This window comes from Ursus maritimus, unplaced genomic scaffold (genome assembly GCF_017311325.1).
Source record: "Ursus maritimus isolate PB19 unplaced genomic scaffold, ASM1731132v1 scaffold_21, whole genome shotgun sequence".
NCBI lineage: Eukaryota > Metazoa > Chordata > Mammalia > Carnivora > Ursidae > Ursus > Ursus maritimus.
Genome location: NW_024424564.1, coordinates 19,256,747 through 19,269,151, shown reverse-complemented (window position 1 = coordinate 19,269,151; position 12,405 = coordinate 19,256,747). Strand labels below are relative to the sequence as shown.

General features: G+C 39.4%; 1 protein-coding gene across 2 annotated transcripts in view; it reads right to left on the bottom strand.

The window, feature by feature from the left end:
- Window positions 1-3,759: 3,759 nt before the first annotated feature.
- SYT1 (synaptotagmin 1) overlaps window positions 3,760-12,405 on the bottom strand; it is a 201,943-nt gene continuing 193,297 nt past the window's right edge. For both annotated transcript variants that reach the window (XM_008710351.1, XM_008710352.1), the window contains exons 7-8: window positions 8,254-8,387; window positions 3,760-3,966 (exon numbers count right to left, since the gene is read on the bottom strand). In XM_008710351.1, the coding sequence (XP_008708573.1) occupies window positions 3,760-3,966; window positions 8,254-8,387 (341 nt within the window). The remainder of the gene's footprint in view (window positions 3,967-8,253; window positions 8,388-12,405) is intronic.

The following is a 12,405-nucleotide window of genomic DNA, read 5'->3' as shown; positions in this document are numbered from 1 at the left end:
TGTAAAGGAGCGAGGAGAATGGACTGGGGAGAGGGAGAAGGTGAACAACATTGCAGTTGGACTAACCTTCTCAACTAACCCTTGGGGCTGGAAACTGAGATATTGCTTCAGAGAGATCCTGCGCAGGCCATGGAATGTGGAATGTGGCCAGGGAGGATGCCTGATCTTAGTGAGGCGGCTTCCTCAGTAGAGGGCAGAGGACACAGCTGTGAGCTGCCATCAGGCAAGGCTTCTAGCAGCTGCAGGCTGAGTGCCTCAGTGCTGAAGGGCTCACCATGGCATCCACTGTGATTGGTCTAGAGAAGGTTCTCAGAGACTCAGGGTGCCATCATTATGTATTGTGATAGTGTGTCCACGTGTCTGTCTGAGGCTGTGGGCTCCTTGGGACCAGGAATACCTTATTGCATCATTTGTTGTCTCTCTAGCATCTAGTAAAAACATAGTATACAAGAGGCACTAATCAATGTTGAATTTAGTGGAGGAAAGATATTTACTTGTTTTACCTAGTCATGGCAGTAGGCAGGGAATTTAATGTGGCATGCTACCCTCTGAGAATGGAATTTAGAAAAACTTATTTTCAGTCCCATTTTGGAGAGGCCGTCTGACTCAAGCTGTAGAATAAAAACCCTGGAGGACACCTTTTGGGCAGAGCAGAAAGCCTGAAGTTGTGCCGGATGAACCGATGATAAACAGGAAGAGAGAAACACACGGAGAATGAGGAGCACAGGGCAGTGGCGGCCAGCGCTCTCTGGGCATTGTTTTGCGTCAGCCCTTCTGTATTCACAGGTGCGCCTCGGCCCGGCAGTCAGTGCGGGCTTTTGTTCCAGCAGCCCCCAAAGTCCACAGGCCTCTGATTCCGCAGCAGAGTCAAGGAAGAGAAAGAGTTGAAAGGCGGCAGCATCAACAGGAAATAAAACATTTTTATTGAATATCCATGTAATATGTTAAGTCATTTTTAACAACAATCAGAAAACTACTGTGGGGTCACTACACAAAGTGAAACAAAATTTAAACCACCTCATCAAAAACGAAGGTAAATACAGCTAAAGTAGTTGGCTCGCGGGCCACGAGCCATATGGCAGAAGAGAACACCCCAACGTTTCTACAAGATACAGAGAAAACCCACACATAGAAACACTCAAGCAGGCAGTAAATATACACAAAGGCAACTAGGATCTTTCTAGAGCATCAGCTTCTAATACTTTACACAGCTTTGTCAGAAAGGTACATGTGGCGTATCTGAGGATGAATCTTGGTCTTAAAGCAGGTTCGGTCACTGACTGGTGAAACATGGCATAGTCCCAACTAATTCTATGGTGACAGTCCCATGTCTGGCAGTGTTACAAGAGAATGCATTAGTAGTACTTTAATGCGAGAAATCATGTGTATTCGGCAGCTCGAACCTGCTTGCCTTAAAGTGTTACTCCGGTGTGAACAACTTAAAGCTGAATACAGTGAAATTAAATGTCAGTTTCTGATGTCGAAGGATTTTTTAAAAGTCAATCGACTCCCTCTCTTTGGTAGGGTTTGGTCTTTTAAACTGGAAAGATTCTCATTTGACTCTTCTGTTCAAACTGATATTTAATCTCACATCATGACTTGTGCATCTTCTATTATCTATGTTTTTAAAAAAGTATGGACCCTCCTCAGAAGAGAGAGAGGTTACACTCCCTTGTCCTTTGTGTCTATCCCAGTCCTGACGCGTTTGCCGTGACTGGGCTGAAAGGCCAAGGGCTTGTCTCTTCTTTGATGAGAAAAGAAGAATGACAGGAATTCTAGTTTTATCAGGAAACAGCCAACCCCATGTGCGAAGCCTCCCATCAGCCCTTTTTGAATTCTCTGTGGTTTTTAAAAAAACGTGGCATGATATCCTGAAGTCTGAACATGAGACTAATGCTTGGTTTTCCTCCATCTTGTTTTGGTACTCGTGAAGATAAGCTTTCACCTCAGGGCACCACCGCTGTCTGTGGCCTAGGAGTTGAAATGGGTCACAGAAGCGCGTGGATGCAACGTGAGCTAATAGGCCGCCCTTCCACAAAGTGGTCGTCTACCAGAGTGGGGAAAAATATGGAATATTGCACAGTGCTTGACAAAATGCTGTGTGTTCCACCCCAGTCTATGTATCTTTCTCGTCCTATGCATAGCTTTTCAGTTCTGAATTGGTCCTTTGTAATGAGAACTGTTTGTGCTACACACACCTTGGGCAGTGCAGTAGAAGGGAGTGGCAGTATTGTTACAACATCACTACGGAATAAATTGAGTGCTATCCACTGAGGAAACTACGTGTCTAAGCACACACGGCAGTCACAGTGTTACACAGAGCAGTCCTTGAAGACTCTTATGGAATGACTAGTAGCTTCATAATAGTGCCATTTACTACATAATGACATTGAGAACATTTAAAAACTCCTCCTAAATCAAGCATCTAGTATACATAAGAGGTTGCTTCAGTTTGCTAGAACTTGTTCTTGGTATTGTTTCACCTTTTTTTTTTAAAGGACAAATTAAAACTTATTTAAGTAAAAAGAGCATATAAAAAGATCACTAGCTGTCTGTTTTGGCTTAATCGAAGTGCATTCAGAACTATGGCTAATTGTTTATTTTTTCATCTTTTGATGGGATTACAATACTGTCTGTTTACCACAAAGTAATTTTGTGTAATAAGCACAGATTGCTGTGTTAAAAATATTCTGCATTCCTTCTAATATGGTTTTATATAATAAAATATTTTGTTACAAAGTCTAATGTGCAAACCTTTTGGAATTATTATAGGTATGAAATCTGGAACAGAATTCACAGGATGCACATTTGTATAAAGGTGATAACGGAGAGCTACTTTTTTTTTTCTTTTTAAATAGTCAGGCAATATTTCAGAAATGCTGACTTCTTTCCTCAGCTTCTTCCCACCCACCCCATCCCCAAGCAAATGCACACACGCACACACACACACACACATACGCACACACGGAACACCATCATGTTGTTACTCCATATGCAGTAATATGAAATCATTGACTCCTGTTCAGTTGCTTCCTCAAACGTAAGACTGAAGCCCTGGTTTTAGCTTTTAGATATGTACAGACAGACGCTCTTCTGGTTTGTGGCTATGCTTCCTGGAGGTCAGTCTGGATGCTGCTCAGATCATGCTAATTTGCCTGTGAAGAAATTCTACAAAATTGGATTCACCCACCAAATATGTGGTGTCAGTGTATCTTGGTCTCAAATGATCGATAGAAAGCTCAGGTTTAAGTTGTCCTTTAAGATGTCAGTTTGACCGTACTAGTGCCTTACAAGTTGATATTTTTGCTGGAATGCAGACAATACTATATTTACCATATAATATATTATCGGCTCTCCTATATCTCAGTCAATTTACATAATTTAAAATAGAACATCTTATTAAAAACATCTAGATATACACAGATTAGGAAACGCTTACAACATACAAATACACAAACTAGAAATAAATCTTTAGCATACTGGTATATACAACAGTGTGATACAATAAATAATTTCAGTCATGCTCTATCTACACATCATATTGCTTAAAAGAAGAGGAGATTTGGAGGGCAGTGGCATGATGAAGGGCTTAGGGGCTCTCTACGTTTAAATTTGTGCAAATTAAAACAGGATTTGAAGTACCACTGAATTGTGTCAGAAATGCATGGCTGGATAGATGAAAGGACCCATATTACTGAGGTATTTACAGATACTGGCTAAAGAGCACTGTGTGGGCAAACGCAGGAAGGCTTCTTTCCTTTACTTCTTGACCGCCAGCATGGCGTCGACTTCCTCCTCTACCTGTAGGGTGTGCCACTGGGCGATGGGTCGCCTGGGGTTGGCCAGCATGTCTGACCAGTGTCGCAGCTCCGCCCCGGTGCTGTTGTAACCCACAAAGACTTTGCCGATGGCATCGTTCTTGCCAATCTTGTCATAGTCCAAAACAGTTACCACCACTTGCACTTTCTGAAAGAGGACACAAAAGAAACATTAATCAACCTGCCCTCTTACAAAGCTGCCTTGAGAGCTAAGCAACTGGAAATAAGAACCAGTCTCAAAACCCCAGGCCAAGACTGAAAATGACCTGAATGTGAAAATCTGAGTCCAGTCCCTATTTCGTCAGGTATTTGGCACAATTCTAAGTCTTTTACGTGAACTACTCAGTTACTTCCCACAATAGATCCTATCAATGTTGCCATTACCCAAGAAGATGCCGTGAAGTCCCCGGCGTAGGGTCACGGAAGGAGCGAGTGGGCTGGTTTCACAGTCCGTGCTGTGATCCACCATGCCATTCTGTCCTTGCCAACCGTGTCCACCTCTAAGTCCATTTGTTTCATTTGACTCATCAGCAAGATTTCTGGCATTGGTATTCGGTACAATAATCACATGATTATTGTGAGCATTAAATGTGACAATAGAGTGAAAATCTTTAAACAGTAATAACTAAAGATAATTTCCCCATTTTCTCAATAAACATTTGCTGAGTAACTGTTGCATATCCAGTGCTGATCTCAAACGGAAATAACTTTTCAGGCCACACAAGATTTACTTCAGGTGTTCCATTACATTGTGAGAGTTTATTTAATAACTTACTTTTTAGAACTGCCTGCATTGGCGAAAGCAAACCCATGCCATTATGATATGAAAGACACACTTTCTGAAAGCACTAAGTAATGGATTTGCTTAGTCAAAATATGTGAGGGCTCTAATCTAGAAACTGAGTGCAGAGATAAAGGAGGAGTTTAGAATAAAGTAAATGCATAACATTTGGTGGCCAGAGTTAAAAGGAACAAAATGTAATGACGGAAGCCAGGACCAGAGGAAGCTCCTGCTGAGTTCTGGCCCTTTCGCGGACTTTGTACTCTGCGGACTGCATTATCATACCAGTGTGCTAAGAGATGGCACCCACGGACAGCTTCACAGCAGAGAAAATGACCAGTCTTGAAAGTGGAATTTAGAATGTAAAATGCAACACGCTGGCAATAAAGGAAACAGACCATCTTCCCTTGTGCAGCCTCGGACGGATTCCATTATCAAGGGCATCATCTGTCCACTGGATGGTATTTGGAACAGAGAACAGAATCACTTTGGTTCTCAGAAAAATTCTCAGAACTTTTCACAAGCAAATTCATCAGGATGAAATCATATTGCAGGGAATGGGGGGTAGGAGCTAATTAGGGACATCATGCACAAAGGTAAAATGGGGTTTTTGGAGGTTGGAATGAATGGTTGGAATGGGTTTTGATTATTTCACCTAGGAATGTACTGATTAATAGTACTCAAGACAGAATATCCTTCTGAAGGCCTTGGATTAATTTTTGCAGCTGCATATATAGTTTATTTACACATTTTGGGGGTATAACATTTACATGTACTTTTGGAAATCAGCATATTTTGCTCATAATATATTTCATAGGGATAGACAGATAGAAAGCAGATAATCTTATAACCTCAGATTAAAGGAAACCCAGACCCTTATTTGAGTCTGTAAAATGCTCAATTGTTTCTCTAGGAAAACTAGGAAAGCAGTCTCCTGGGAAAAACTAAAAAAGAAAAGAAAGGAAGAAAAAAGAAAAGAACAAATTGACAAGAAGCCGAGAAAGAGGAAGGATGCAGTCAAAGACAGGCTCATTATTGCCATGCCTAACGTACTCTATGATGGGTTCAGTTTCTCTCTGTCCTGACAGAATACTAGCTCCTCTAAAATACTGCTGCAGAAACCCAGCATGTCTTGTTTTTAATGTGCTTTATTTTTTTAAAAGATTTTATTTATTTGAGAGAGAGAGGGTGTGTGTGGCCCAAGTGGCAGGTGGAGGGACGGTGGGCAGAGGGAGAGGGAGAAGCAAGCTGACTCCTTGCTGAGCAGGGAGCCTGATATGGGAGTAGATTCCAGCAGTCCAGAGATCATGACCTGAGCCCAAGTCAGAGGCTTAAGCAACTGAGCCACCCAGGCGCCCTTCTTCATTTTTAATATATTTACATTTGCTGCAATTTATAGTTGAAAAAGAACATTTACTTTCTTTCTTTCTTTTTTTTTTTACAGGTGTAGAATTGTAGCTCAAGAAAGTTTACAATAGGATTTTTCATCACAATACCCTGTCTTATATTGTTTTGCAGTATTAAAAAACAAAACTTCAGGAGGTGTTAGTTTCCATAGGAGTAAGTTCTTAGAACTCAAAACGGAGTTCACTGAACAAATATGGCAAAATAAATTGGAGAAAATTGGATGTCTTCGAGGGTTGCCAGTGGGTCAAAGCAGTGACCTCACTGGTTCAGGCTAGTAACCAGCTGACCGGGGACAGGGGATCACTGCCCTCTGCAATGTCACTTATATAACAACTGTTGAAAGTAAGTATGTGCAATTTGCTACCATGTGAAAATGTACACGAGAAAGGTTATATAAAGACCATGAAGTGGGGGCACCTGGGTGGCTCAGCTGGTTAAGTGACTTGCCTCCAGCTCAGGTCATGACCTGGAGTCCTAGGATCAAGTCCTGCATCAGGCTTCCAGCTCCGCAGGGAGTCTACTTCTCCCTCTGACCCTCTCCCCTCTCATGCTCTCTCTCACTCTCTCTCTCTTTCTCTCAAATAAATAAATAAATAAAATCTTAAAAAAAAAAAAAAAGACCATGAAGTGATGTGAGAAAGAGCTGCCCCATACAACACAGTAGCTCCTGGGCACATGTAGCTATTTAAATGGGAGTAAATTAAAATTAATAAAGTCCCTTGATCACACTGGTGGCCGAGGTGCTCATTACTTTCTTGCGGCTATGACTACTGTGCTGGACCACACAGATGATAAAACATTTCCATCCGCACAGAGTTCTAGTAGACAGCACTGATTCATTTATTGTTTTAATTTTATCGTTAGATCTATTTTCTAACAAAATGTTAATTAGAAAAAGAGACAAAATTAACACTGTGAATACTAATGGTGATGGGAACCATTTACTGAGCGTTCACCATTCCAAGTGCTTTTATATGCATAATTTCTTTGATGTGGATTCTATTATTCCTATTTTATATGTGAGGAGATTCTAAGCCTCGGTTTCCTCATATAAAACTGGGATAATAACCTCTCTCATAAGGTTATTGTAAAGACTCAATGAGATTATGTATGTAAAGTGCTTAAATTGGGCCTAGGCACATGATAAATATACAATAAATGTAGCTATTATATTAGCTTTCTTCATGGAGTAAAGGTGTGATTTGTTCATAAGATACTGTATTCTAAATTAGATTCTAGATTAAAGTAAAAATATGCAACTAAAGAATATTTGCTGATGTTTTATATTCTGGACCTTTAGAAATTTTCATGGTGTAGTTTTGATATCTACCCTTCATGTCTCCTTCATGTTGTGAGCAAACTTTTATAGGACTGAAAAGACAGACCCATATCAATTATTTAAAAAAATGTAAAAGTAGTGTTGCTTTAAGGCACGTGACTTTCTAATATCCAATATCCATTAAAGATTAGCAAGAAATAGCCGATAGTTGTTGGATGTGAACTTTGAGTCCCAAGAGTCTCATTATGGTTAGGAGGTAAGAGAACCTAAAATTATTTAAAAATTGCTAAATAATAATATCATATACTATTATCATGGCTGCATGTAGCATCCTGTTTTGAACATGTTATCCACAGATTCCTTTAATAGAATACTCCCTATCATAACAATTATTATCTAGCAAATGAAGGTTTCATCTTCACAAAAATATCCATCCATTCTAACTTAGAAACAGGAGGCTAAATTTAAACAATTAAAAAAATATGACTTAGTCTGGTTTTTCTATTGTTAATCACCTCTTAATAATGAAAGATTAAAGATGCTGCATATTTAGCATCAACCAAAATATTTCTTTTCTCTCTCTCTCATTTTTTTTTTTTTTTTTTTGCTATAAGGCTGTGATAAGGAGAACTCCATACCTGGGAATGAATAGTGAAAGTTCATTTTCTCTTTGCCTTTTAACCTTTATGGTACTTTTTGAGTTAGCAGAGTCCTTCTGTTGATTTTCTTTTTCCTACTTTGTTTCTGCTCAACAGAATGCCAGCTGTTTTTGGCTGACGAGTCAGCACATCCTGTGCTGTATGTTATCATTTCCTTCTTGATGTCGCTTGATTAGCAAGTGTGCATGGGAATAAGAATGGCAACTCTCATGAAGGCATGTGGCTGATAATTTACAAGGTCTGTGTCTTTCATTTATGTGGTCTGAAGAAATCAAATTGAATGGGAAGACAAAATTATGTTAATATTACCTGGATTTGCTCAAAGGGTACTTCAAAGCTGAATGACTCATTGTAGTAGGGGTTAAGTGTGTTCTTTTTAATTGTTGTCTTTTTCTTCTTCAGCCTCTTGCCATTCTGCATCAGATGGATCTTCACATAAGGATCTGAAAAACAGAAACAAAAACTTCAGGAGATCAAAGATACGTATTTTAGATTATAGCTTTGCTTATTAAAAAACTTGAGTATTACCAACAGGGAAATCATTTTATAGCATATATTCAATATTTTTTATAAAAATGTGAGCATTCTTTATTGAAAGAGTTTAAGTAACCTATGGGCCAGGGTTTTTGCCATGATAGCTCAATATTTATAGCTGGATTTAGGGGATGAGAGCTATAGTGTGCTAACAAACCAGCAATTTGGGGAGAAAAAAGCCTTGACATGTAACATTTGCGAATGCCCATGGTAGAAATACTCTCAGCATGGCTGATTTCAAGCTACTAAATAGTTTAACAACTAGCTTACCAAATCCCTGAAATATTAACAGTTGGCTCTTATGAGCTGGCAAAGTACTGGCTGCAGCCTATGACTGCATGGGAATAAAACTCTTGACAGAGAAAGGACAAAGGAGCTGTTTCATGCGTTCATTTATTCATTTACTCAATCAATATTAGTTAGACCCTAGGGATACAGCAGCGACTAAAACCGATCATTGCTGTTTTCATGATGGAACTTCAGACTCGTGGGGGGGAAGGAGACAGTAGGCTTGCCAAGAAACGAAACACATATGAAATTACAAGTTGACAAGAGTGCTCTAGAAGAAAAGAGCAAGAACAGAGATATGATTGAGAATAGCAGGGATAGTATGGTGAGCCCAAGGTAGCAATGGAATTCTGAAATTGCTCAGGTAAGGCCTCTCTGCGGAGGTAACATTAAAACTGAGACTTGAAGGTTAAAGGGAGAGACGAGGCCGTGTGTGTGTGCGCATGCAGTGATGGAGTGGGGTGTGGGTGGAGAGGGCGAGAGAGAGATCTATTGATCCAGGACCTGTGCCTGATCATCCCTAGGTAGAGAGTAAGTCAGTACACATAGAGGTAATGAGAAAAGGAGCAAGATTCCCTTAGCAGTTTCCCCAAAGTCTCATTAAGTAAAGGTAAACTAGTAAGCAAATCAATGGAGGGGTGAGACAATTCCCATTTATAGTTCTCATTACTAATGGATGAACGACATACCTTCAGGTTACTAAGAACCAACACCCAGGTTTGACAGTAAAATCTCTCTACTGTTTTCTTAAATATTTGTCCAATTCACATGTAATGCATATTCATTATAGAAAAAAATCATAAAACAATGATAAAAAGAAAAAAATTAAAAATCATCCATGATTTTATTCCCCTAAAATAAACAGTGCTAAGCCTTCTAAAATTTCTTTCCTCCCTTTCAGTGTGTGTAAAGCTTGGAGAAACTTTACAGATAATCTAGTTTAAAATCCACATATTTTTAGATAACAACATTTTCTGGTCTGTAGTTTTTTCAGCACAATAAAACTCCAGTTTGTTATTGGACAACGTTGTTTATACACGCATCAAGCAGGCCAAAGCCGGCAGCACTTCATAGACAAACAAACAAAAAAGAGGAAAAAGAAAAAAAAAAAAAGAAACCTTTTATCTTTGGCTTTTTTAACCATCTCATACAAACCAGCTGTTTATAGTACAGCTAAGTGCATACACAAAAAATGTTACTGGAATCCCCGGAGTAAGATTGTTTTGTTTTCTTCTGTGTGGTTTTTTAATTTTTCTTTTCTCTTTTGAGATTGTAATGACCGTGGTCACATGACAAGTAGAGTCGGAAGTAGGACAGAGAATGCTCCGAAAGCTGGCTTGTTTATCCAAAATTAAAAATGGCTGACCCCAACAATATGTACAAAATATACAATGTAAATAAAGATTATAAACACATTTTCCTTTACAAAGTATTTTTTTAATTTTTTAAATTATATTATGTTAGTTATCATACAGTACATCCCTGGTTTCTGACGTAAAGTTCGATGATTCATTAGTTGTGTATAACACCCAGTGCACCATGCAATACGTGCCCTCCTTACTGCCCATCACCGGTCTATCCCATTCCACCACCCCCTTCCCCTCTGAAGCCCTCAGGTTGTTTCTCAGAGTCCATAGTCTCTCATGCTTCATTCCCCCTTCTGATTATCCCCCCTTTCTTTATCCCTTACTTCCCCTACTGACCTTCCTAGTTCTTATGTTCCATAGATGAGAGAAATCATATGATAATTGTCTTTCTCTGCTTGACTTATTTCACTTAGCATTATCTCCTCCAGTGCCGTCCATGTTGCAGCAAATGTTGAGAACTCGTTCCTTCTGATAGCTGAGTAATATTCCATTGTATATATGGACCACAACTTCTTAATCCAGTCATCTGTTGAAGGGCATCTCGGTTCCTTCCATGATTTAGCTATTGTGGACAATGCTGCTATGAACATTGGGGTGCATATGGCCCTTCTCTTCACTACGTCTGTATCTTTGGGGTAGTGCAATGGCTGGATCATAGGGTAGCTCAATTTTTAACTTTTTAAGGGACCTCCACACTGTTTTCCAGAGTGGCTGTACCAACTTGCATTCCCATCAACAATGTAGGAGGGATCCCCTTTCTCCATATCCTTTCCAGCAATTGTTGTTTCTTGCCTTGTCAATTTTTGCCATTCTAACTGGCGTAAGGTGGTATCTTAGTGTGGTTTTGATTTGAATTTCCCTGATGGCTAATGATTTTGAACATTTTTTCTTGTGTCTGTTAGCCATTTGTATGTCGGCATTGGAAAAGTGTCTGTTCATATCTTCTGCCCATTTTATGGTTTGTTTATTTGTTTCTCACATATTGAGTTTGAGAAGTTCTTTGTAGATCTTGGATACCAGTCTTTTATCTGTAGCATCGTTTGCAAATATATTCTCCCATTCCGTGGGCTGCCTCTTAGTTTTTTTGACTGTTTCCTTGGCTGTGCAGAAGCTTTTTATCTTGATGACGTCCCACAAGTTCATTTTATCTTTTCTTTCTCTTGCCTTTGGAGATGTGTCATGAAAAAGGTTGCTTTGGCCGATGTCGCAGAGGTTGCTGTCTATGTTCTCCTCTAGGATTTTGATGGATTCCTGTCTCACATCGAGGTCTTTCATCCATTTGGAGTTTATCTTTGTGTATAGTGTGAGAGAGTGGTCAAGTTTCATTCTTTTGCATGTAGCTGTCCAATTTTCCCAGCACCATTTATTGAAGAGACTGTCTTTTTTCCACCAAATGTTTTTTCCTGCTTTATCAAAGATTAGTTGCCCAAAGAGCCGAGGGTCCATTTCTGGGTTCTCTATTCTGTTCCATTGGTCTGTGTGTCTGTTTTTGTGCCAGTACCATGCTGTCTTTGTGATCACAGCTTTGTAGTACAGCTCGAAATCCAGCATTGTGATGCCCCCAGCTTTGTTTTTTCCTTTTCAACAGTTCCTTGGAGATTCGGGGCCTTTTCTGGTTCCACACAAATTTAAGGACTATTTGTTCCAGTTCTTTGAAAAATGTCATCAGTATTTTGATCGGGATAACACTGAAAGTGTAGATTGCTCTGGGTAGCATGGACATTTTAACTATGTTAATTCTTCCGATCCATGAGCATGGAATATTTTTCCATCTTTTTGTGTCTTCCTCAATGTCTTTCAAGAGTGATTTATAGTTTCTAGAATATAGGTCCTTTACGTCTCTGGTTAAGTTAATTCCAAGGTAACGTATGGTTTTTGGTGCTATTTTAAATGGGATGGATTCCCTAATTTCTCTTTCTTCAGTCTCATTATTCGTGTATAGAAATGCAACTGATTTCTGAGATTGATTTTGTATCCCCCCACATTACTGAATTACTCTATAACTTCTAATAGTTTGGGAGTGGATTCTTTTGGGTTTTCCATATAGAGTATCATGTCATCTGTGAAGAGAGACATTTTGACTTCTTCTTTGCTGATTTGGATACCTTTTATCCCTTTTTGTTGTCTGATTGCTGTTGCAAGGACTTCTAGTACTATGTTGAATAATAGTGGCGAGAGTGGGCATCCTTGTCGTGTTCCTGATCTTAAGGGAAAGGCTTCCAGCTTTTCCCCATTGAGAATGATATTTGCTGTAGGCTTTTCATAGATGGTT